Source organism: Micrasema longulum, unplaced genomic scaffold (genome assembly GCF_059751315.1).
Source record: "Micrasema longulum isolate JH-2025_06_02 unplaced genomic scaffold, ASM5975131v1 h1tg000696l, whole genome shotgun sequence".
In the NCBI taxonomy this organism is placed as follows: domain Eukaryota; kingdom Metazoa; phylum Arthropoda; class Insecta; order Trichoptera; family Brachycentridae; genus Micrasema; species Micrasema longulum.
Genome location: NW_028277892.1, coordinates 428,952 through 454,959, shown reverse-complemented (window position 1 = coordinate 454,959; position 26,008 = coordinate 428,952). Strand labels below are relative to the sequence as shown.

Sequence of the window (26,008 nt, the reverse complement as noted above, 5' to 3'; positions counted from 1 at the left end):
TATATTAAGTTACTAAATTAGGTCAGTACATTATCCTCCATACTATTGCTATTTTATAAATACCTTTTTATTTATATTACTATATTCATCATCATTATCATCATCCCCTTTCCGCACCTAATGGTGCATTGGGCACTGCATTGGTACACTAATCGCAGCATATCTTGATAATTTTTGTTACATAAAGGTAAGATGATCAGTCTCACGGTTCAGGTGCCAGTGCACAAACTATGAAATATCTAGTGAAAATCACCCCTTTAAATAAATATTTCATGTCAACCATGTCGGGAATCGAATCCATGACCTCTTGCATGGTAGGCAGACACGCTGACTACTTCACCACGAGGCCTACATTATATATATTACATAACATTATAATTTCTGTAAATATAAATCACATCTTTATCAAACATAATTTACTTTGCAATACGCCTTCAGCTCTACTGGAAATTAGATACAAAATATGTTTTCTTACGTGCAGTAAAAATTGTACAACAAAGTTTTTTGAAAACCTACAAAAAATTATATTTTAATAAAACCAAAACCTTTGAACGACGTCACTAGTTCATAGAATCAACCAATGATAAGAGAGTTGTGGAAGATTTCCGGTTTACGGTTATTCAACGGACCAATCGGAAGAACCGACAAAGAAGAAGCAGAAGAGAACTTGAGATGTCACACGCGCAGTAGTTTTATAAATACAAAATTTAAAAATCATAGCGCTGATAATATAATACATAAAAAATAAAAAAATATTTATTTTCCTTAGTTTAATAGGCTTTTAACACATTTTTTTTTTAAAATACTGACCTTCCTCATAATAGATTCCTACCTGTTTTCTTATAAAATAATTTTAATTTGCTGTAAAATAATGTTTAATAGTTCCTAAAAAATACAGTAATTCTTTTTCACATTTTTTTTTTTTTTTTTATATACTAAGGCAATCCATCCTAAGAATGATGATTTCTGCCAATAGTACAATTTATTTAAAGGAATAAAAATTAAAAAACATTTTTAAAAAAAAACTAAAAATTTATCATATTTTTTGAGAGGAAGCTTCCTATATGGTGGATAATTTCAGGATCAAGGATGGAGAGGAGTGATGCTATGTTAATAGGGTAAGGATATTTTTTTAAGGAGGAGTACATATTATGTTTGTCCCTTATTGGACAGCCAAAGAATATATGGTCTGGAGTCTCATGGTCCAAACCACATTCACACCATGGACTTCCTACAATATTAATTTTGAAAAGGTGGCTATTAGTGCAATAGTGGCCGATTCGTAGTCTACTAATGTTTGAGATTAATCTCTTGGACAATTTTTTTGTGTGGAACCAAGGAGAGCTTGGTATGCTCTCTTGGATATCTTTATAGAGAGTTCCCTTTTTTCACATTGTGGATCAAAATTACTGGGTGCCCTATTTTAAGGGCCACCCTAAGGACCACCCTAAAATGCACCGGAACCTCCTTTTTCAGAATGGATACATTCCACTGAGTAAAAAAAGTATGCTAATAAAAAAAAATAGGATAATAGTGGAAGGATTCCTTGTATCAAAATAAATTTGGGATTTAAAAGAAAGAAATTTTTTTTTTCGCAATATTCGATGAATTTAACTCTACTACTTTCACAGTGAGTTTGGAAAATTATATGAAGGACCTTTGTCGGATATTATCATTCTTCCTAATGACCATATTGCAAATACAAATAGTATCAAAAACGGTGTTTACTTGTATCAAATTCAGTTACAAAAATCTATGTCCATTAAAGTATTTTTATAAATTTAATGACATCAAATTACTTTATAATTATAATTATTTAAAAATTTCTTAACGTACCCAGAGACATTGAGACATCATTTGAATATACAAAATTTACCAACCATTTTGTACATTTTTTCAAAGGCTAGAGTTTGACAAATATCGGTCACCATATTATGGAGCACCCCTGAGAATCTCCCATTTCTCAATCCAAGAGCTAACAAACTGAGTTACGTAAATAATTTAAAATTCCTACTGTTTTTAACTTAGTCAGGTTTCCAGACTGGTCTGGTAACAGAAGAACCAAAGTCAACAGATGAAAGAGTTGAGAAAATGTGGATGTTGAAACGTAGACAAAATGGTGAGCGTTACACAGTGTGTAAAGTGGTCACTTAATCCAGCCAATGATAAGTCATAAGCCCTCCATATTCTCTTCTCAAAAATGTTTTCATTCTCTATTGCAATAAATTTTAAAGTTGTTTGTGTTTATCCATTGAGTTTCTTCAGCGCTGTGCTTCCAACTTTCTTCCCATCGGCTAGGAGTACCAACTTCTCCGTGTAATAGTGCTCTATCAGATGGTTTATAGTGAGGAAACTTTGTTCGTTGGATTTGGTGTACCCTAGAGCAAGTCTTCCATCCTGTCTCCGGCGACAACCAATATTGTAGATTCTTCCCATGTAGGTGAGTGTCACTGTGTAGGCATGAAGAGGCTGAAATAAAAAGGTAAATTATTATTTTTATTGCTCTGGCCCCACTTTCACCGCGCGCATATTTGAAGTCGCCGCGTAATGTTGCCAGATCGCGAAAAATATAATCATTATATATTTTATTTTAGTTATATGTATTTTTAAAGTTCTCTAAAATTTTATTGTGCACGCGGAAACGTTGATTGACACAACAGAGTAGATAAGGAAAGGGTAATTTAATAAGAGTAATTTAATAAATGAACTTTGAAGAAAAATTTAACAAATTTTATTTCGCATAAAGCGGATATTTTTATGTCATGTTAAATAATATATGATGAGAAAAGTAGCGTAAAAAATTTGATTACCCTGGCAACACTAACATAATGTCCATTTTGTTTTCTTTGACAATCTGACAGATGGAAAAATAATCATTTTTTTAAGTAATGCATTTGCTACTTACACATGCATTCGCTACTTACACATGAAATGTGATCCCATCCTGTTTATTTTTTATCTCGGCAGTATTTCTATACTTTAAAACGACACAACACGGCATAGTTGAATTCAAATCGGGAGTTGCGTACTGAGCGACGTCTACAAAGAAACTGATGGGTCAAAACGTAAAACTACTCCTTTAAGATTAGTTAAGTCGCCTTCTGTTTGATGCGCGTATGCGGATTCTGGACTATTCTTAATTCCATGAAACAAAGTTATTTTATTCTCAAAATTATTATATTATACCAAAAAGGATTCACAAAGTTAGTGCTACAATATCCATAATAATAAAAGAATACGCCACTTAATACACACTTTTATGTTTCGCCGTTCCTTACCTATCTCTTAACATATTTAAATACGTTTCGGTTCAGGTTTCGGCCGTAACCAGAACATAAGGCGAAGTTCGGTTTCGGCCGATAATCTTGTTTCGATTTGTACTATAGTCCTTAAAATATAGCTTGATTAAAATGGCAGTTGTCAGCAAAAGTGACGACATAACTTTGTAGTAACGTCTAAGGTGTAATTTATATTGACACACGAAAAATCGTTCGTATCTGGCATTTTAATTATTTTTTTTAATACGATGCAAACAAACAAACAAACCATCACGCCGTTTCCCCGTAGGGGTAGGCAGAGAGGATAGAACGCCATAACACTCTATCTTGGCATACAGACCTCGCTTCCTCTACATTCATACATCTTCTCATGCACGCACGTCGATTATTCCTACTTTTGACATGTCCATCTTCAAGTATTTGATGGACTTGATCGTGCCATGTCTTTCTCGGTCTTCCTCGTTTTCTGCATCCATCAACATTTGCATCGTAGATCCTTTTAGCCGTTCTTTCGCTGTCCATTCGCTCTACATGTCCAAACCAACGCAGCACCCCTTTTTTGATTCTGTCAATAATGCATGTCTCAGCCTTACACACTTACACACCTTACACACACGGATCTCGACATTTGTGCACCTATCATACATCGTTTTACCACACATTCGCCTGAGGGATCGTATTTCGACAGCATTCAACCTACTTTCATCATAATTTTTTCAATTCCATACTTCACTCTCATACATTAGAGTTGGAACTAGAACTCCGTTGTGAACTGCTAGTTTAGCCTCCTGCGATAAACATTTGTTTGCCAAAGTAGATTTTAGTGCACCGTTCACCCTGTTCCCGGCACTCACCCTCCTTTCAATACGATGCTTGACATATAAATCAACATAATTATGTAAAATCAGCTTTAAAACTAAAAAAAAACTAAAATAAACCTAATTATTAACGACGTTCTTACAAGGTTACGTGATTTTGCAAAAATGTTAGAGATGGGACAAATTGATCAATGTAAATCGATCGAATAAAAAAATAATTCATTTGATGTTGTTCATGAAAAAAAGGATAAATGTCTTATTTTTTGGTGTATAATTGTCTTAAAGACACTATAATAAGCTTGTTTTTGCGTTTTTACATCAATTTTCGGAAACAGAGTTTCATGTTTGCATGAAAAAGAGAGATTTGATCGGTACATGATCAGTGATCAGTAATTTCCCATTACATTAGTTTGGCAGCTGTCATTTTAATCAAGCTATATTTTAAGGACCATAGGTATGTGAATGATGCTAAGCTCGCGGCCACGCGGCCGGGCTTGTCGATCGATGAGCGGCGCGGCGCGGCGTTGCCAGCGGCCCGCAGAGCGGAGCGGGAAAGGTAGCGGGCAGCGGGTACGAGAACGCGTACGGCAGACGGGTGCAGACGCTACTCTGCGGCTCGTGGCGGGCGCGTCAAGGAGAGAGGCGAGCGGGGCGAGAAGCGGGTGAGCGACTACAGTGCGACTGTGAAGTGACATTATTCAATTGAATTGTTTTTAAAGTAAATACTAATTCAGGGATCAATCGAAAATTATTTTTGGAAGGGTGGTATTCTAAATCTTTACCTCCTAGAGAGCTCTCAATTTGGGGATTTTTATTATTTAAATGCGATGAAACCTTGCTTCATATACGGCCACACTGATGATAAACGTCAAATGATGTATAAAACTGTTTTAAAAACGGAAAAAAACGAACTCGGTTTGATTAATTCAACCTATTTTTATTTAAAAGAGAAATACTCGAGTTCTTATTATTTACTCAATTTTTTTGACCATTTCCTATAAGTCTTAAATAACTTGTGCTGGTAAAATAGAAATTGAATTTTGGTAGAGTGGGATCTGAACCTGGGACCTTTGGTCCGTGAATCCACAATACTACCACGGGACCACAACCAAGTGTTTTGGGTAATGCTTAAGGTCGCAATAATGTTCTAAATGAAAATCATAATTTAAATTTGTTTTACCAAAGAGGGAAAACACTTTGAGAAGGGAATATGGAAGTGCAGGCATTTACAGGGCTTAAGACCTGTCATTGTCTGGTTTAAGTGGTCACGTGGACTGGACACAAGCACAAAAAACATGATGTACGAAAAACCATAATGAGATTGTAAGATTTTTAAACGTTTCAATGGCTTTACTCAGAAATTAGGTAGTAACATGCCAAAACTGACGCAAATTGACGAAAAATTGAAACAATTGTTTGGTCGCTATCCTAGCTACAAAAACCAAAGAGATGCCATGACAGTTCGAGTTTAAAAATTTTGGCTCAATGCCAAGTGCATTGCGCCAATTCGAAATGATTACGCGGTAGTTTACTCCCACACTCCTCTTCGAGGAGGATTGGGGAGTAAATCACCTGGGTATATTAAGTGGCACCTCGGTGTTTGACGTTTAATCATCAGTGTGGCCACATTGAAGCAAAATGTAAACGAATGCAAAAAATAAAAATCTCGAGTAGAGAAGATTTAGAAAAGCACCCCTGGAGACGGTGCTGTAGCTTTGTGTTGCATCAAGCGAAATATGACAGCGGCCTCATCTTGCAACGACCGTTTCGGGTATGTCCAGGGGGATGTAGGTACTTTCACTGATGAAGTTTCACATCGTAATTTAAAAAGACATGTGATAAATAAGGGTATTAGAAGCAAACTTGGAAATCTCCACCATAAACGGAAAATTAGTAATTGATGCCAAAATAAACTATACATAAAAACCTAGGTAGCCACCTAAATAATAACGTACCTAATTCAAAACCATTTCCAAATTTTGCAAAAACAGATTTCAATTATACTACTTGACACCGTAAACTTAGCATTCTCCATTTAGTTGGTGAAGCGTAATTATTAGAAATCTCACAATTCTTTTTGCAAATATCTCAGTAACTCCTTCAATGGAGATTTCTAAGTTTGCTTAATACCCTCAAGTATTTTACGCTAATTTACTTTTGGATCAAGGTGTAATTTTGTAGGTGTGCTATGTACTGTGTAATGTATTATACGATGCAACGTTGTCTGGGCGCTTAGCGCTGAGACTGAGAGCGAATAGCGCAGCGTGTAGCGAGTTGAAGCGTCTAAGAGCGTCTAAAAAAGCGGACAATATCATATAAACTCACGATAACGTGAAATACGACACGACAATCAATTAAAATGCACCGTATTCCATCGAAATGTCGCAAAAAAAGCCTCAATTAATATTGTGTGGTGTTGAAATACAATCAAATAGTGAAAAAATACGCTTTTGTGATCATTGAGGTATATTATCTCAGTGATTGTGATATGTTTTTAATTTCTGATCGAAATTTTAAAGTTATCAAGCGTCTAAGAACGTTTTTTAAACTATCAGAAGTTGACCATGGTTTCCTAGTATAAAATACAAGATTATTTTGTGGTTATGTTTATCGCGAGAAAAAATATTATAATTTCAGTGAATGGAAACAGTTATGCGAAGTTTTTTAAATCTATTTTATTTAGTTTTTAGTTCAAGCTACGTTTTGCTCATCAAGTGCACTGTGCCCATGCAATTTTTGATGTTTTTTTGTTTTAATGATAAATGAGTTCAGTTAATAATGGATACTGAGTTGTTGATCAAAGAAGTTAGTAAAAAGAAGTTATTATGGGACAGAAGAAGTAAACAGCACCATAATAGATATATGTTGGACAAATCATGGGGGGAAATTGCTACTGTCATGGACTGCTCCAGTAAGTATTTGATTATTTAAATAAATATATTTTAAAATGTATTTTATTATATTTTAAAAAGTAGGAATAATCGGCGCGGCGTGCATACAGATGCATTTTATGTACCATCTTGGTGTGTGTAATGAAAAAGTAAGGCGCCCTATCCTCTATGCGCACCCTTTTCTGCGGTGAAACGGCAATAGTATATATTTTATTATTAATAAAACATATAATACATGAACATATTAAACTCTCAGGGTACGAATTCTGATAGGAAGTTGAAATTTATCTTCAATTTTATTTAGAAAGTCAAATTAAGTTTTCTGAATGAAAATAGAATATGTTTACATTTTTTTCTTTCTAAACATGTTCAATTACCGGTTACCGACGAACATACTTTGAATTTTCATACAAATATACACTCTTTCGTACATAAATATCGATAGTAGTTTATACCGTCTCAGTATATACCGATGAAGATACCCGTTTATAATCGCGGCCCAGTAGCTCTATCACAAATAACTATCGACGTGCTAATAAGCGACGTGATAACAATTTCTCGCCGTGGTTGTTTATCGTATTCGCGATCATAATGGAACACCCGTGAACACCTAATATTAAATGTCAAAATATTTACGTTTCGCGACGTATAATCCTGCTGCGCAATCACATATTTGAATTTCACCGGTATAAATATGGAAAATATTACAAAACAGCTATTTTTATTTATTTATTTTTCAAGCTATTTATTGCATTTAGCCGGCGGTTGGTAAGCCAAATGTCAAGAAAAGCAGTCGCCATAGTAATTGTAAATTAATTTTCTTTTTTTTAAATAGATACTCCGTACTATTTTGAAAATGCAATATATCGTATTATTTTTTATAGTAAACGCTGATTTTTCGCCAATGAACTGTATTTATTTACGAGGAAAACAAAAAACAAACCGATACGAGCGTTGACTTAGAGATTACACACGCGTTGCCTTATGACTGCGATAACTTAAGCATGTTCATTATTGTTAATTGTGATCGCTCAAATGCTTAGCATGTTTTTAAACACGTCGATAGATATTTGTGATTGAGCTACAGGAGTCATAAAAAAAATTGTTTGGGACGTTACATAAAAAGTAAACATTTTTGTGATACATAATATCGGTTAAAACAATCCAACATAGTAAGAAAACGTAAAATTAGAAACATAAAACGCAGTATTAAACACTATTTATAGGAATTATATTAATAACTATCACCGTCAAAAAGATTTAAGTAATATTTTTTTAGTCGCCACACTTTTTTTGCTATTAGACTTTTCATTTTTTAGTTTATCATAAATACATTTTGCCAAGCTTCGTTGAGCGAAATTTAGACGAATTTAGATTTAACCATGAAGATTTTTTGAGCGTTATATAGGAATTTGATAATATAGGAATAATAAAGTAATATATGTTTTTTAATGTAAACTTATTTAAACACATTAATGAAGAGGAAATCGTCATTTATTGATTTCTATTGGCCGTCTCGTGTACGTACTAATAAAATAAAATAATTATTTACATTTAAAAATGATTTTATTTATAATTATAAAATTCACAGTTTTGCTTAAAATTATTACTGGCGCATAAAAATGAAATTCAATTCTTGACAAATATTGTTTTTAACGTAATTACGACAATTTTTTTTTCGAATTTCAAGTTGGAATTTTAGCAAACGGTTGGTATTGAAATAACAAAATAACCCTTTTAAAAAAAATATTGTTTCCACACCCGTTGGGGAGCCAGTTTTTTATTTGTTATAACATGTAAACTATCAGACTAATCCAAAAATTTCGAGTATAAAGATTTTTTTTAATCTATGGATTATCGTCGCTGCGTTTTTAAAAAGGGTTTGTGTTTTTTAAATTACTCTACGCGTGACGTCACAAGTCCTCTACGGTGAGTTGTTCCGACTGGAGGGTTAGCTTCCCGGACACCGGAAATCTATCACATAACTCTATGATTGGTTGATTTCGGAGAACTAGTGACGTCGTTCAAAGTAGTTTTTTTTTTTTTTTAAGAGAAATACTAGAGTTCTTATTATTTACTCAAATATTTAAATTTTATGACCATTTCCCAAAAGTCGTAAATAACTTGTGCTGGAAAAATAGAAACTTTTATTTCAAATTGGTATATTTTTATAACAAATTTTAACAGAGTTGAAGAACATTTTAGAGAAGAGAAAATAGAAATCTAGGCATCCACAGGGCTTATGACCTGTCATTGGCTGTTACACACTGTTTAACATTCTGCCTATATTTGAACATCTATGTTCCTTCGTTTCTCTTATCTGTTGACGTTTGTGAAGTTAAACAGCTGATACCTTTATTGTTGCCGGCGAGATTTATCTAATTGAATTATTTAATCTACATACTAGGCAACGCCTGAAAATATTTTTCAATTTTCATGCTTCTTCTTGGACCAGGTGGATTTATCAACAATGTTTTAAGTTTGTCCAAATTTTTGTAGACAAGTTGTAATATGTCAATATTAACAGCTCCCTAGGGGGTTGAATCCAGTATTTGCCTACAAAAATTTGTACACACTCAAAACATTGTTAGTATTTTTTTGGAAAACTTTGCCATACTATTTAAAAAAAATAAAATATTTAACAATTTGCTCGATGTTTAAAAATAAATGAGAACACAGCTGTCTAACAAGATTTACATCTGTTGATGGCCTAGTTGTACCAAAATTTAAAAATAAATATGGACAACGTACGTTGGATTACATTGTTCCAAAAATATTAAATATGTTGCTGCTTGACTTGAAAACTTGTCATAATAAAAATAAAATTATGTTTTTATTACGAAAGTGGTTAGTAGACAGAACGTTTCTATAGTGATTTATTATTTACATTAAACATAATTAAACCAAGTATTTTTATCTCTCATTAAATACATTTTTATTATTTCCTTTTTTTAACCCTTAACATATTTTAGACCATAATTTTAATAGGTACCTATTTTGTTTTTCTTCTGTAGATATGAATTTAAATTTTAGATTTACTTTGTTTTATTTTTATTTTGTTTTGGATACATTTAAAAAAAAAAATTAAACCATTTTGTTGTTTCTTATACGTATGTATATTTAGTAAAAGAGTTGCCAAAACTAGTTAATTTGTGATAGTAAATAAGTGGTTCATAAAACAAAGTAATTTTATTTATTCCTTTAAAATATAACAATTAACTACTTACTTGTTGTTTTGAAACCGGTCGGTGGAAAAAAAATAATAAAAAATTAGTGGTTAAAAACAAAGTTGTTTTATTTTAGTATATTATGTCATTTACGTTTATGTATGAAAAACATTATGTGTAAATAAAAAAATAATATAATATTTACCTACTCACTAAATAAAATGGATTATAGTGTAAATACTATACTGAACTATTATTTTTCTTATCAGGGGATTTGCATAAGGACAAAATACAATATTATGGAGATATTTTATTGAAGATGTTCTTCTCGTTTGTTTTAGTAAAAGAAGCCCGAACTAAATGGAAAAACTTGAAGGATCACTTCCGTAAAGAGTACAAGAAAGAGCAGGAATTAGTCTCCCGCGGGGAATTAGAAGACACAGACGTGGATTCTGTTTCTTGGTCTCACTACAAATCTCTGCTCTTCCTCAAGGATCAATTCGTCCCTAGAAGGCAACCAGAGAAGGCCGAACTCGATATCAAACTTGAAAAGGCAGACGAAACAGACCAGACAAAATCAGAAGACGAAAAAGTCAGCTTAGAAGACAACAAAGAAGTTATTGACTACATGGAGGTACCAGCTAAAGACATAACGGACGAAGTACCCGTAACTGTTAAAAAACTCTTACCAGACATTAACGAAATGAAATATAGAAGCGTCAAACTGAAGACTTTGATGAAGAATCAAAACAAAAGCTGTTCGTCAAGGGGTCCGGCCAAAAAGAGGCTCAAAACTCTCGATTCTTCCACTTTAGATACTCAGATTGATGATTTAAAAGTTGAAGGTCTCGACAAAAAATTGACTAAAGCAAACGAGAACTACCATTTTGTGATGTCTCTTCTTCCCCATTTAGACAGATTGTCACCAGCCAAACGACTCGCTGTGCAGATTAAGATACAGCAAGCAGTTTTTTCGGCTATTTATGGTACCAATCGATCTTCGTCTGATTCTACCACCAGCTATGATTCTACGTCTTCATTTTATAACAAATAAATGTAATTATTTTATAAAAAATAGTAAAGTAGCCATTTATAAATTATAAAAAGTTTGTTTCATTAATAATATCTGTGTCGAAGGGTGTGTTAACAACGCAAATACGTTCAGTAACTTTAATTGGAAATTAAAAGTAAACAAAGATCCAAATACATTAACGTTTCATCAAAATTTGGTCGATAGCCTATAGACTTCCATGATAATTCTCATTAAAATGGATCCGTCTGTTGGAATATTCATACAAATAAAATAATTTAAATAACATTTTCACACTAACCTGACTTGAAGGTCTAAGAATGAAGGTTCCATCTGCGTGTCCCTCCAGAAGATTCTCAGCCTCCTTTCTTCCAATATCCATATAGTAAAACTCGTTTTCAACAGGAACTGGTAATGGTCTTTCTGCCATATTAGTTTTGAAACCCACCTTTTTCTTTTTAGCACTATTCCTCAACGACTCGTTCCATTTTTGAAGAGTTACAAACGGCCTTTCACCGGCTGTTGTAACATCGTCCATTTTGTCTTCTTCAATTTTAGCTTCTGGCATTACAACTGCTGGAGATTCTAGATTAAGTTTTTTACGTGGAATTGGCTTTGGCTGTCTGGATATTGGTAATATTTGAGGCTTTTTGCTGATGGGAGGTTTTGGTTTGTTCATAGCTATGTTTGAATTGTCGTTTGTATCTTTATAGAGGTCTCCTAATTGAACAATCTGTGTTGAGTTTTCTTGTATATCTAAAAGAAAAACATTACGAGTTTGAAGTATTTTTTTATTACTGCTGTTCGCTAATAAACGAATCTAGAAACTTTTTTCACAATCTGGTAGAATACTAGACAAAAAATTGGCTAAACTGAAAATAAAAAGGTTAGTGTCGAAAATAAAACAAACGAAAACAGCAATTTTAATAAATTAGCTTAATCCAAAAACCTATCTAGAAATTTATTGCAACAGAGACGGATTAACTTTTTTGAGGAGGGAATGTAGAAGTCTAGAGACTTATGACCCGTCATTGCCTGATTTCAGTTGCCACTTTACATATTGTGTAACATTCACCACCCTGCCTATGCTTGAATATCCTTATTTTCTCAATTCTTCCACCTATTGACTTTCGTGAACTAATCATCTGGTTGAATTATTTTATCTACTGGGCAACGCCTGAAAACACTTTCCAATTTGGATACTTCTTTTTATACCAGTTAGTTTAAATTATAATATTTTGAGCATGCCTAGGTCTACATAGATTTGGACATGCTGAAAATGTTTTTAATTAATAATAAGTGCTCGTTTTTGTATATCACATATCAATATATCAATTGAAAGCAGTACAAACATTGTTACAACTAATCCATTTTTAAAATTCGTACAAAAAAACAAATTACAAATAACATCTGTTTTTTACTAAGCAGATAAAGCTTGCCCATTGGTATAAACATAATAATAATACACATTAAATAATGAGAAATGTGGGATCAGGTAAAGAGTTTGGAAGGAGACAGGAGTTATCTCCATATGTGTTATATTTTTGTAGACACAGTTAAAATTATAAATGAAGATTTGAAACAGGTTTGTGATTAAATAAATAATAAGTGGTTAAAAACAAGTTTTTTTTGTTTGAGTTTGAATTATTTGGTTAATTAGAAATATGTATACACAACCTTCGTCCCGTGATTGTCCTTGGCCCATTATAGCATAGCTGATCAGATCAGCTAGTTCTGTCCAAGCTCTGTGTCCCAAATTAGCGAGAATGGGACAAGTCACTCTCATACACCAGCACATTATGGGTTTAGAAACACATAGCAAAAACCGTCACCAAACACCATAAAAAATATTTAAACCCAGTAAAAAAAATTGCTTTAGTCACAAACAGAGAGATAATAATGTATACCTAATTCCATCGGTTATTTATGATGAACTAATTAACTATGAAATTAATTTAGTATAACTGATCAGAAGAACACCACTCAACTGGAAAAATTAAGTCATTAATAAAACGTTTTCATGCATGCTTGTCTTCGTAGCAGGAATTTCAAATTTATGATTATTTTGAATGGTTCAAATAACTATTTTTATACACTGGAACCTTTTTTACACGGGGTATACGTTCTTTTGGTTTTTAGTTTAACAATAAACGTGTAACCGACGGTCTTGGTTTGCGATTTTTCATACATTTTCGAGAAACTTTGTTGCGCAATTAAATCTTATTGGGTCTATAACTTAAAAACCTGTTTTTTTAAAGAAAATTTGAGCGTTCATCAAAGAAAATCTTGTACAATTGTATTATACAAAGTATTGTCCACCAGAAGTTACAACATTTCCCCATCTTTCTGGCAATTTGTGGATGCCATCCCAAAAAACCGGTCATCTTTTGAGTCAAAGAACGAATCGAGCCAATTTTCGATGCCTTGGACTGAAATGAAGCGTATTCCGGAAAGTGAATTCTGCATCGACCGAAACAAATAGAAGTCAGAAAGTGGCCACTCTGGACTATATGGCAGGTGGGGCAGAACTTCCCATCCGCTATTTTCCAAATAGTTTTTAACGGGTTGAGTAACATGTGGTCGAGCATTGTCATGTTGGAAAATCAATGTCTCGTGTCTGGTCCCCCATTCTGGCCGTTTTTCCTTCAATGCTCTCTTTGAACGAATCATTTATTGTCAGTACGGCTTTCCAGTAATGGTTTCACCCAATTTTAGAAGCTCATAATACACACAATCTCTTTCGGTCTCACCAAATACAGAGCATTATCATGTCAGCGTGAATAATCTTCTTCAATGTCGCTTTGGCTGGTTGGCCAAGCTTAACATACGATTTGTTGCGCTTCTGGTTGTCGTAATGAATCCATTTTTCGTCGCTTTTAACAATTCAACGCAAAAACGACTTCTTCTTATGACGCTCGAGCAGGATTTCGGACATGCGAAATCGCCTTTCCAGGTCTATCTGCTTCAACTCGTATGGCGCCCAATTTCCTTGCTTTTGGATAAATCCCAATGCTTTTTGTGCTTGGAAATGGCTGTTTAAGTTACGCTTAATAATTCCGCCAGCTCTTCTTGTGTTTGAGACGAATCTTGATCGAGTAACGCTTCCGATTCTTCATCTTCAAACTTTTTCGGTTGTCCAGGCCGCTCATTGTCCGATTTAAAAATCTCCACTTTTAAAGTGTTGAAACCACTCGAAACTCTGTGATTTTGCTAGAGCATGTTTGCCATACAATTCCACGAGCAAACAATGACTTTCGGCTGCAGTTTTCTTTGCAAAAAAATGACTCAGCAAAACTTCCCGCAAACGCTGTTTTTTGGCTAGTTATTAAAATTTTCCATGGTTGAGAAAAATATGATGCGCACTACCAAATCAAACATTGTGACTGATTTTGATAGCTTATAAATTGTGCTTTAAAATGACATGTATATCAACAATTTGCTACAGCACATACCCAAGTGCTGGCATCTAGTGTCAAAATCCAGTTTGTAAGAAATAATATAACTAACAGAACACCTTAGAAAAGGGAATATGGAAGTCTAGTCATTTACCGGGCTAATAACCTGTCATTGGCTTGTTTAAGTGGCCACTTTACACACTGTGTAACATTCACCATTTTGCCTATGTTTGAACATCCATATTTCTTAATTTCTTCCATTTGTTGATTTTAGCGAAGTTAAAGAGCTGAAACCTTTATTGTTGTGAAGCGAACCATCTGACTGAATAATTTCACATACTAGGCAACGCCTGAAAACAATTTTCCATTTTTTAAACTTCTTCTTGGACCAGTTGGTTTTATTACAATATTTGAGTTTGTCCAAATGTTTGCAGACAAAAGACTGGATTTCACCCCCTCGGGAGTCATTAAGATTAACAAATTACAATAGGGATGGAGAACACCTTACAAAAAGAAATATGGAAGTCTAGGCATTCACAGGGCTTATGACCTGTAATTGGCTGGTTTAAGTGGCCACTTTACATAATTACCCAATTTCAAAAATAATTTTTACTTCGCCTGAGAAAACTACTATCATGTTTCCTGTAGCACTGAGCTTCAGGGCACTGAGGCTTCTTATTGCACTGAAATTAGTTTTGTCGTTTAAGATAATAATTTTACGGATGAAATTGTAAATTTTTTGGGATAAAGAATAGCCTGATCGATTTCCGGTCCTCAAACTATCGCTTTGATGAGAAACACAAACGAACAGACTAACACACTTTCACATTTATAACATTAGTATTGCCGGCCTCGTGGTGTAATGGTCAGCGTAATGGTGCCAGAGGTCTCGGTTTCGATTCGCGACATGGTTGATTAAAAATATTTATTTAAAAGGGTGTTTTTACGCTAGAATATTTTATAGCCCCTGGATCGGTACCTGAAGCGTAAGACTGATCATCTTACCTTCATGTAACAAAAAAAAAACTTTTTTTTTTGCGGAATGGCAATGATGATGATGAATATTATGGAACTATGGACAATGCATTGTTAATTTAATTGTTATGTAATGTATTTTTTATATAAATATTTTTTTAGCATTTTAATTATTTCGAAACCGTGTAAAACGAAATTTAAGTGTATTTCCTGTTCAAGTCTCTTGTAATAACAATAACAACGTATGTTAACAATAATTAGCATCGAACGCAAATTGTTTGGAATAAATGAAATTTATGGTATTCGCTGGTCATAATAATTGAAGACCTCGTTTTACGTAAAATCCTCAAATGTCACAAGTTAACAATTTTTCAGAGTGTGTTAACTGAATTCCACGGTTTTGCCTTTGTATTTATGTATTTCAATGAAATAAAACCATACATACACTTTCAGTGCTCAGTATAGAAAATTGTATAAATGTTGTTTGAATATTTAAATATGAAATAAAATGTATAATATGGTGGCCACTTAAACCAGCTAATGACAGGTCATAAGCCCTGTAAATGCCTAGACTTGCAAATTCCCTTATTTAAGGTATTCTCCATCCCTGTTGTAATTTGTTAATCTTAATTTGCATGTTTAAGATACTTAATAGTTTATTTGATGTCCCGACTATTCTCCAAGGAATATCGATATAGAAGGAATTTTCCGAATAAATTGACTGTATATTTGTAGAATTAACCCGGATTCCATAATTTTAATTTAATTTTTGTTTATTAAGAAAAACAACAGCAATACAAAAAAATATACACAACATTATAAAAAAAACATAAAATAAAGCCAAATCAGTTTTCCACATAAATACAATTATAAAAATCCAGTTCAGTTAGATATAATTCTTAGAAGTGCATGTGTGCGAGTTTTTTTTGTGTGAGGATGCGTGTGTAAAAAAGTGGAGTGTGGTTTTGGTAGGTATGTGAATATGTGTGTGATTGTATATGGGTGTGAGGGTAGGTTTAAGGACAGGGTAAGTGTGTATTTGATATGAGTGAATAGAAACAATTTAAATTGATAATGTAAAAATATATATTTTTTTTTATAACGAAACATATTTTTTTTCAAATAATAGTTTTTTAATTTTGGTTTTAAAAGTGAGTTTACTGCAGTTAAATATGTCTATGTTATTGAAAAATAAATTATAATTACGCGTCAAGCGAATCAGAGGAGAGTTCTGTGCACAATGCCTGTCTAATGTTATTCGCGGATGACTTGAAGATATTTTTGATGGTTAAAACTTTGGATGATTTTCGTACTTTCCAGGCGGATATAAAAAACGTATCTAAATGGGGAAGACGAAATAAATTATTGTTCTATATTTCTAAATGCTCAGTTATGTCTTTCACCAGGGCCCACAAGACGCTTTTCTTCCGCTATAGAATGAATGACCAGAATCTTATGCGGATTGCGAAGGTTAAAGATCTAGGCATCACTTTTGTGAGTTCCCTGACATTTCATGATCAGATGGAAACAGTTTGTAGTAGTTCATTGAAGATGTTAGAATTCGTCTTGCGTACTGCCAGGGTTTTTGGTAGTACACGAGAACTGAGAATTCTTTATAACTCGTTGGTGCGAAGTAGACTCGAGACTCGCTCGATGATTTGGGGACCGTGTGAGTTGAAGTACTCTCTTATGGTGGAGAGGGTTCAGAAGAAATTTCTTCGGTTTCTCTACATGAGGGAGTGCGGATATTATCCATGGCTTTATCCCACTGAGTTCCTCCAGGGTATGCTCGGTTACAGCAGTTTGAAGACCAAAAGGAATGTGTATTTAACTACGCACTTCTTCGATTGTTGCGCGGTATTATACACAACCCTGAAATTATGCGGAGCATTAGTTTTTATGTTCCGGATAATTACCTTAGACAGCGTCAGCATAGACTGTTTCACATTCCAATATACAGGACCAACCTGCCAATGGTTATGCCTGTTGAAAGGACTATCTCTATGTTGAACAATATTACTTTGGATTGACATTTTTCACGTCTCTGAGGGAGTTTTTCGTCACAAGATTCTTTTACTTTTTAACATGTTATTCTCTAGATATTATGTATACTTATGTGTTTTTTTATATATACCTAATTATTTTAATTGTTTCTATGTGTAAAAATAAAGATATTCCATTTTGTAATGTACATATATATGAATAAATAAAATAAAAATGAAAATGAAAAATTGAAATGTATTAACTTGTCTTTGCTTTTCTTTTTTGTATTCCTTCTATTATTTGTTACTGTATTATTATTGTTTTTCGTTATATACTTTGTTTGAACTGGACATTGTCCGTAAATTTGTTAAATAAAATAAAATCATATGAATCAATAAATGATAAGGGAGTTATGGAAGATTAACGGTTTGCTCGTTACCAATGGACCAATGGGCAAAACTGAACGAGAACAAGCGGAAGAAGAACCTCTGACGTCACACGCGGAGTTATTTCAGAAACACAAATCTTTAAAAAATCATAGCGCCTGATAATACGATATATAAAAATTGAAAATGGCTTAGTTAGCAGTCTGCGCTGCTTTTTCAAACAAATTGATGTAGACCATTGCAGTTTTCACAAAAATACCGTATTTTTAATCGAACAGAATTTGAGATCGTTACGATTTTTTAAGAATTATTTGGATGCACGATTGTATGGACGCATAGATAAAGAATAACACGACCCAATTATATCGTTTTGGAAAATTTTGAGCATTTCATGTTTTCAGAACGAGGTCTTTAATTTATAAAACAACTTTTCTTAAACACAGTAACTACAAAACGTTTGAATTTTCATCACTGTTAAAAAATAATTTAAAAAATATATTCGCTTATTAAAATTCACGTTATTTATTCGAACTTTGTTTAATTCAGTTATATTACCGACGTTTATTAACTAACTGAGTTAATTTCAAATAAAGTTATGACAAAGTTTTTATATCATCTTGTGAGGGCTCTTCGAAGCGTTAGTCGATGCAATTAATAAAATTAGCAAAAATATTTGTATACTTATAATCACTTACCAACTTTCCGATGTCTACTGTTTACATGTGGATAGTACAATATTGTTTTGTCCCAGGACTCGATCATTGTCTTAGTCAACAATATTTTGAGTTGGTCCAAATTTTTGTAGACAAGGACTGGATTCAACTCCCCGGGGAGAACATGTTGTTATTGTTGATTAATCCACCTGGTCCACGAAGAAGTATAGAAATTGGAAAAATAAAAATTTCAAGCGTTGCCCAGTATGTAGGTGAAATAATTCGATTAGATGAATCTCATTCGCATAAATAAAGGTTTCAGCTCTTTAACCTTACAAACATCAACTGATGAAAGAATTGAAGTAATACAGATGTTCAAATATAGGCAGAATGGTGAATGTTACACAGTGTGTAAAGTGGCCACTCAAACCAGCCAATGACAGGTCATAAGCCCTGTAGATGCCTAGACTTCTATATTGTCTTCTTTAAAATGTTTTACGTCTCTGTTGTAATATGTTAACATTGTCTAAGTGAAAACAGCAATTTGAAGGACAAAAATTGTTCAGGACATTGCCACCGAGATAGACGGGCAGGATATTTTCGCGGGACAGCGATTACCCCTTTGTGTGACAGGACACGCACGGACAGGAGCTAGTGACAATAGCAATTCGCTAGGCGTGAACGTGCCGCTCCTGCACATTTTTTCTGCCGAAATAAGAGCTAGTAAAAAATCATTTGTGTTATTTAAAATAAATAGTATTTTTCTTGAACTCGCTCGTATTAAACGCCGTCATGCATTTATTTTTGCAGCACTAATGTGTGAACTGCGGCCGAATTTTCGTATTGTCCCAGCGTTCTGTCCCGCGCGGTCGAGGCTGTTTACGGAGCTGGGACAAGACAATATTGTCATGCACATTGTATTGTCCAGATGTAAACGACTCTGTACCTACGAGACTTATTATAGTGACATGCAAATCCCACTCATCACCTTTACTGTTTAATTCAATTTTCAATTCATTTATTCATATTATATACGTACATTACAAAATAGAATATCTTAATTCATACATATGGAAATAATCAAAATAATAAAGTTAAATTAGGTATATATAAAAATAACACATAAGTATACATAGTATATATAAAAATGGTGGCAGTAAATATAATACAATCTATAAAACAAGATAAAAAAGAGAAAACTATTTGTGCCACCTAAAATGACAACATCGTTTGGTCAGAGGAGTCACATGTACCTTGCTCCCAAAATTTACAACACTCTACCTCTTGATTTAAAATTGAATACAAATTTACAGAAATTCAGTTTATTTGTGAAAAAAATGGCTTCTGGATTTGGGTCCTGAAAACTGCCTTGAGATGGTCACCCCACCAAAACAGTAGTCTATTTGAACTTGGTATTATTGTTGCATGTCTACTATTTATGTTTATATCAATACAGTGGTATTTATTATTTTACATATTTAATTATGCCCTAGAACATAATATAAAAATAATGTAAAAGAATGCCTCGACACGGGTTATGCCCAGTGAGGTGTTCATATAGAAAATAAAAAATACAATGTTTTATGTGAAATAAATAGATAAATAAAATAAATAAATATCCAGTGAATATTATGTTAAAAAGTAAGAGAATCTTGTAACAAAAAACTCTTTCACGTGACGTGAAAAATGTTAATGTCCAAAGTAATATTGTTCAACATGGAGATAGACTATAATGGTTAATAGCCTCCTTATTCAATCGCTGCATGTTATAAATTCGTTCTCCATTTCATCAACATTATTTTTCAGATGTTTAAAATATTTTTGAAACAAAAATCCTCATTGTAATTGGTATCACAAGAACCTCAACACTGATAAGGCATTAGATAATAAGAATAATGGAATTTCTAATCTCTACATACTTAGTTTTGATCCGATAAATTTGTTTATTTTTCTCATAACATGAGAAGTACCCAATCCGAAATATGAAGATCAATTTGGAACGAGAAGCAAAGTTGATTTCAGGCTTCCTAAGGAAGAGTGACTGTAACTCGTAACAACCTTTACTATAAATATTAAAACATGTTTAATGATTTGCCAGCATACTTATTCTGGGCTGGTATTCCAAATGCTCACGTGGCCGTATTATCTCGTGTATTTACATACAGAATACACGAGAAAAAGTGTTTTCTAGTGCTACGAGCGTGGTTCAGAATAGCACCCCCGATGGGAAGTTAAAATGTATCTTCAATTTTATCTACAAAGTAAAATTAAGGTGTCTGTATGAAAAATATAACATGTTTAGATTTTTTTTCCTAAACCTGTTTAATTACTGGTTATATACACACTTTCGTACATAAATATCGATATACCTACCGATAAAGAATAGCCGTTAAAAAATCGCGGCCCAGAAAATCTCAGAGAAGCTATATTTTAGATAGAGATATTCTATAGATTAATTTAAGTTACGCATATTTCTTTGAATATTTTGTTGTGTTAATTAACAAGCAAGTCAATTTAAGTTAGCTTGTAAATTTACATGATAAACTAATACAAATAAAAAAAGTGTTTTTTTCCTCTTTGTTTTTAAAATACAATTAATGGCCAGTTTAAAAACTAAAAGTTAAGTTTAAAAAGCATTAAAGTTAGATTTTTTTTACGCTTTTGCCAAAATGGTCAAAATGGTCGTATTGCTCAAGATATTAAACTCTCCTACGTATAATATTGTAACCCACAAAACGCGATTTTATAGGAGAAAATTTAAAAAAAAAATTTCAGTTATAAATCTCAATATTGACTGATTAAAAAAAAGGAATGCACATTCATTTTTAGATGTTTTAGTTTTATTAATTAAACAAATATTTTAATATTTTTCAGTGTAAGAAAAGTTTTAAACAGAACAATTAAAGATATATTTTCGTTTTTTCGTCTCATATATTATTAGCGCGCCCCTCAAAGATCTTGGAATGATCTTTAGTAAAATGAAGAAAAAAGTACTCCTCTGCTACTAGAGAAAATAAAGAAAAAGATCGAGGGGATATACGAGATACGAGTGACAAACAGATGTATGAATGAGTACAGAGAGAGTGGAGTACCCGATGCGGTGTACCCACTACCCCCTCCACCACACCCACCCGCGGATGGTACTTTAAATATTTTATTTATTTATATACAACCAGAAATAGGCAAATATTACCATTCTGTATATTTTTTAAGTAAAAAAAGTCTATGAAGTACTGTCGAGCAAAAGATTTAGTTTTTTGCCAGGGTAAACCGTCCAGTGAATGAACAATAAAGGATTTATTCAACTTTAAAAAATATTTTCGGTATGATGGAATGGCTCTGGTATACTCTAAGATACATTTATGTCACCCTCAATTATTAAAAAATAAAACCTTTTAAGTATTTTGAGATATTCTGTCTAGATTTTTATTAATTAATCAATATATCAGAAATGATCCAGATCGCCAGTGAATGAACACTATTTTTAGTGAATGAACACAATAAAACCCAGTCAATGAACAGTTAAATTATTTTATTCAATCAATTTAGAAACCTGAATATTATTCGTAATTAATTATATGATATTATTATAATTTTGTACAATTGTTTTAAAATTATAAGCATATAAAAATGTATAAATAAAAAACAATACTGTAGTTCCTACTACAATGAAAATAAAAAGCTGCAAAATTGTGCCATAACATCAACAGATGAAAGAATTGAAGGAATAGAAATGTTCAAATATGGGCAGAATAGTGAATGTTACACAGTGTGTAAAGTGGGCACTTAAACCAGCCAATGACAGGTCATAAGCCCTGTGGATGCCTGGACTTCTATATTGCCTTCTCTAAAAAGTTCTTCATCTCTGTTGTAATATTCTAATATTGACAAAAACACATTGTTCTTATCTGAAATCTATTTTTTTCGAACATACCACAACATGTGATTTTCACAACACGGCCATGCTGTAACTGGTTCATGGCAGATACATAAAATTACCAATAACTAACAAAATATTGTTATCAATCAGAAAAAAAAACCATTTTCTTATTTTGGGGGGTGTTCATTCACTGGACCCTATTCATTAGTTGCATAAAAAATATGTTTAAATTTTTTATTTTGAATTCCCGCAAAAACGGTCATTGCATTGGCCACGCCCCTAATACGTCACGATTTATGTTTATTTTCAACATTGTTCCTGACCGTTCATATTTTTTCAGAACGTCATCACGAATCTTGACGTCACAACTATCAATGCCAAACATGTCGCATTTTTCTAGTAACATATTTTTCGTAATTTCTTTTTAAAAATTACACATAAAAACATTTTTCCACAATATCCATATTGATTTGGAAAATACGATTAATTTGTCTAAAACCATTTACCTATACTTTTATCGGTATTTGTAGTATGTGATATTTCCCTATTTCAAAACCAAATATGGACAAAATAAAAAAAACAAGAAAAGGAAATATTTATTTGGTTAAATTCACAACCTTTAAAAGCAATAAATAATTCGAGATTTTTTTTGTGGATTAATATAGTTACAGCCTCGTGGCGTAGTGGTCAGTGCGTTTGCCTACCATGCAAAAGGTCTCGGGTTCGATTCCCGACACGGGTAATATGATAGATTTATTGAAAAGGGTGTTTTTACACTAAAAATATTTCATTCCCTGGACTGGTACCAGAAGCGTGAGACTGATCATATTACCTTCAATTTCACATGCACAGAATATCACATGCAAAATTATTTCACCTACATACTAGGCAAGGCCTAAAAAAATAATTGAAATTTCCAAATATCTTCTTGGACCAGCTGGTTTTATCAAAAATATGTTGAGTCTATAATATTTTCATAAAACCAAAACGAAAAGCAAACCAAACTAACCATATTTAAAGCAAGTCACAAATTCAAAAAAATAATTTTAAATATGTTCCTTTTGACAGCCCACTTTACCGCCTAATTATTTTCAAATACTGTTGCTCGTTGTCCTCATTGTTAATTTATCTGTGGCTTGGGTCTAAAAAGGCCAATCGTGTAAATCACAACATTATAGGTGAGTACTTTTACAGCTATTTTGTGACGATATAATAAACTGTTTGAGGTGTTTAAAACTATTGTCAACAAACAAACATTACCAAATATGTGTGTGTATATAAATTTGTTAGATATGTATATTTTTTAATTGACATAAACCCTCTACAAAATGTTGGTAAGAAAAAAATGAAATCCGACATTGGACCTTTTAGGCTCAAGACACAGATATTATATATTTTTTCATTGTACTTTTTTTAATTCGGGATGATTCGCTCCGGCTATCCCTATGCAAAAAAAATGTCAATCGGTCGCTCCGTTGACACGTGAAGGAAACAAACAAACGCACTTTCGCATTTATAATATTATTATATGGATTCAATATCTCTAATTTTATATGTAGGTATCTAATTACCGGCAAAAACAACATTCGCGCGGGAAATCGTGTGATCAATAGCGACGCCCATTGATAAAATTTGAAACTAAAGTTTGTTTTGTGCATACGTCAGATTTCTCTTTGATTTTCTACGCTCCTGGTAGTTGCAAGCCTTCAAACCATGTGTTGTCGCAATTGGCGCTGTCGATAAGAAAATGGCGTAACAATTCGTAGTTTTCCTCTCATTTCAATAATTTTATGAAGGTAATTCGAAATTTTAATGAATTAAATCTAATATCAAAATATTACTTACCCGTTTAGCGTTCATTTCACTTTAATTTCAAATAGAAATAACAAAAGTATTGTTGTTGGTGCAGATAGCATAATATTATTATTTAAAATGCGCGCTTTGCCGCGGCAATGTTAATTTGAAATTACAAACAGCGCCATCCAGTGTAAGCTCAAAAACTAAAATAAATGAGACATGAATGTTTGCGCTTCTCAGTTCTGTGCTCCTGGTAACTAAAACCGATTGTTACTTGCGTAATATTATTTTAGTGGCGCTGCTTGCCAGCCGAGAGGGTATAAAAGAAAATGCGTGGATTTTGTGAAAATAAAAAGAATTTAAAGAAAACTTTATTTTAGACCAAAAAAATTGCGTAATAACAACATATAACAAAGAAACCACAATTCCCGCCAATTTTCGTTTCGAATTCTAATTCACTGGCTCTAATGTAGCTTTATGTGGTCCTGGTAATAAGAATCGATTAATGCGACAGTCAGTGTCAGTCGACTTACAAACATTTTCTCGGATGTACATTTGGCTAAAAATACAAATAATCCATGTTTTGACATATTTTCTGTAAATAAATTTGTGGATAAGAGCGTTATTTTTATGCATGAAATAACATTTCAAAAAAATGGCTCCATCTCTTTCCTGATGGCGTTTTTTTAAAGCTAGTGCCAGACATTTAAAGACCTGAACTAAATAATCTTGTTTGTGCCTTTTAAGTACGCTGTAGTGCACTTCATTGGGTGGTGTAGATAGATGAAACGTAAGAAAGAAAACGCAATGCCTTTATGCTTTCAGACATTTAAAAAACATTTTTAAGGGTAATATCCTGTTATTGTTATTTACTCGTACATATTGTTAGAGTAAAAATAATGTTAAAAGTATTCAGGCTCGTAGCCATGTTACGCAATACATGCGCGTTGGATTGTGCATGTCGTCATGGAAGGAAAAAAACAATCAAGCTAGCAAAATAAAACTCATATTTTAAAATCTTACCCCTGGAATGTTCTCTGCTTTGCATGCTTGCATCAAAAAGTCTCATCATCTCTTCAGCCAAACTGTCCATTACTGCTTCTGGACTTTTGTCAAAGTACTGCCTTGGTTCTAGGTAATCTTCAACTTCCAGAGCACATTCGTTTTCCCCGACATCTGCAAACTCTTCGTCATAGCAGTTAATCAACGGTTCAGCCGCTTCGTAAAGATGGTCATTGAATACATCTTTTCCTTCAGGATTTTCATAGATTGCTTCGCAAATTTCTTCATTTATCGCGTGAATTGTTTCGTCAGATTTTATAACATCAACATTCCTTTCAACATCGTAAAGCATGTTGTACTTTGATTCAATTTTGTCTAATGCTTTTTTATTGGTTGTTTTTTTCTTAATATCCTCTGGATCTTCATACAAAACTTCGTATTTTTCTTCGATTTCCATGATAACTTTTTCGTCTTCTGTATCTTTGTTGATGTCTTCTGGAACTTCGTAAAATACTAAGAATTCCACTTCATCTGGTAATTTCTGTTCTTTTTTCTTAGATATGTTTTCTGGATTTTCGTAAAGCAGAACAACGTATTTACTATATTCTTCATTTTCATTTGATACACTTAGCTTCTTTGAAACACCCTCTGAGTTTTCACGAACCAACACACAAATATTAGGTTTATTTTCTTTGGTCAAAATATTTTCAGGAGAGGTGTCATCAGGTTCTTCATAAAATACAGCCGATTTTT

The 26,008-nt window shown here is 33.0% G+C and overlaps 2 protein-coding genes across 2 annotated transcripts; one reads left to right on the top strand and one right to left on the bottom strand.

Annotated features, from left to right (window-relative positions):
* Positions 1–755: 755 nt before the first annotated feature.
* LOC148279597 (uncharacterized) lies at positions 756–24,443 on the bottom strand. Its single transcript, XM_088229691.1, has 3 exons — positions 24,302–24,443; positions 11,486–11,940; positions 756–2,469 (listed from the first exon to the last, which is right to left on the bottom strand). The coding sequence occupies exons 2-3, from the start codon at positions 11,861–11,863 to the stop codon at positions 2,245–2,247; spliced, it is 603 nt and encodes a 200-aa protein (XP_088085817.1). The 5' UTR covers positions 11,864–11,940; positions 24,302–24,443; the 3' UTR covers positions 756–2,244.
* Positions 6,220–11,260, top strand: LOC148279598 (uncharacterized). Its single transcript, XM_088229696.1, has 2 exons — positions 6,220–7,007; positions 10,496–11,260. The coding sequence occupies exons 1-2, from the start codon at positions 6,875–6,877 to the stop codon at positions 11,206–11,208; spliced, it is 846 nt and encodes a 281-aa protein (XP_088085822.1). The 5' UTR covers positions 6,220–6,874; the 3' UTR covers positions 11,209–11,260.
* Positions 24,444–26,008: the final 1,565 nt, after the last annotated feature.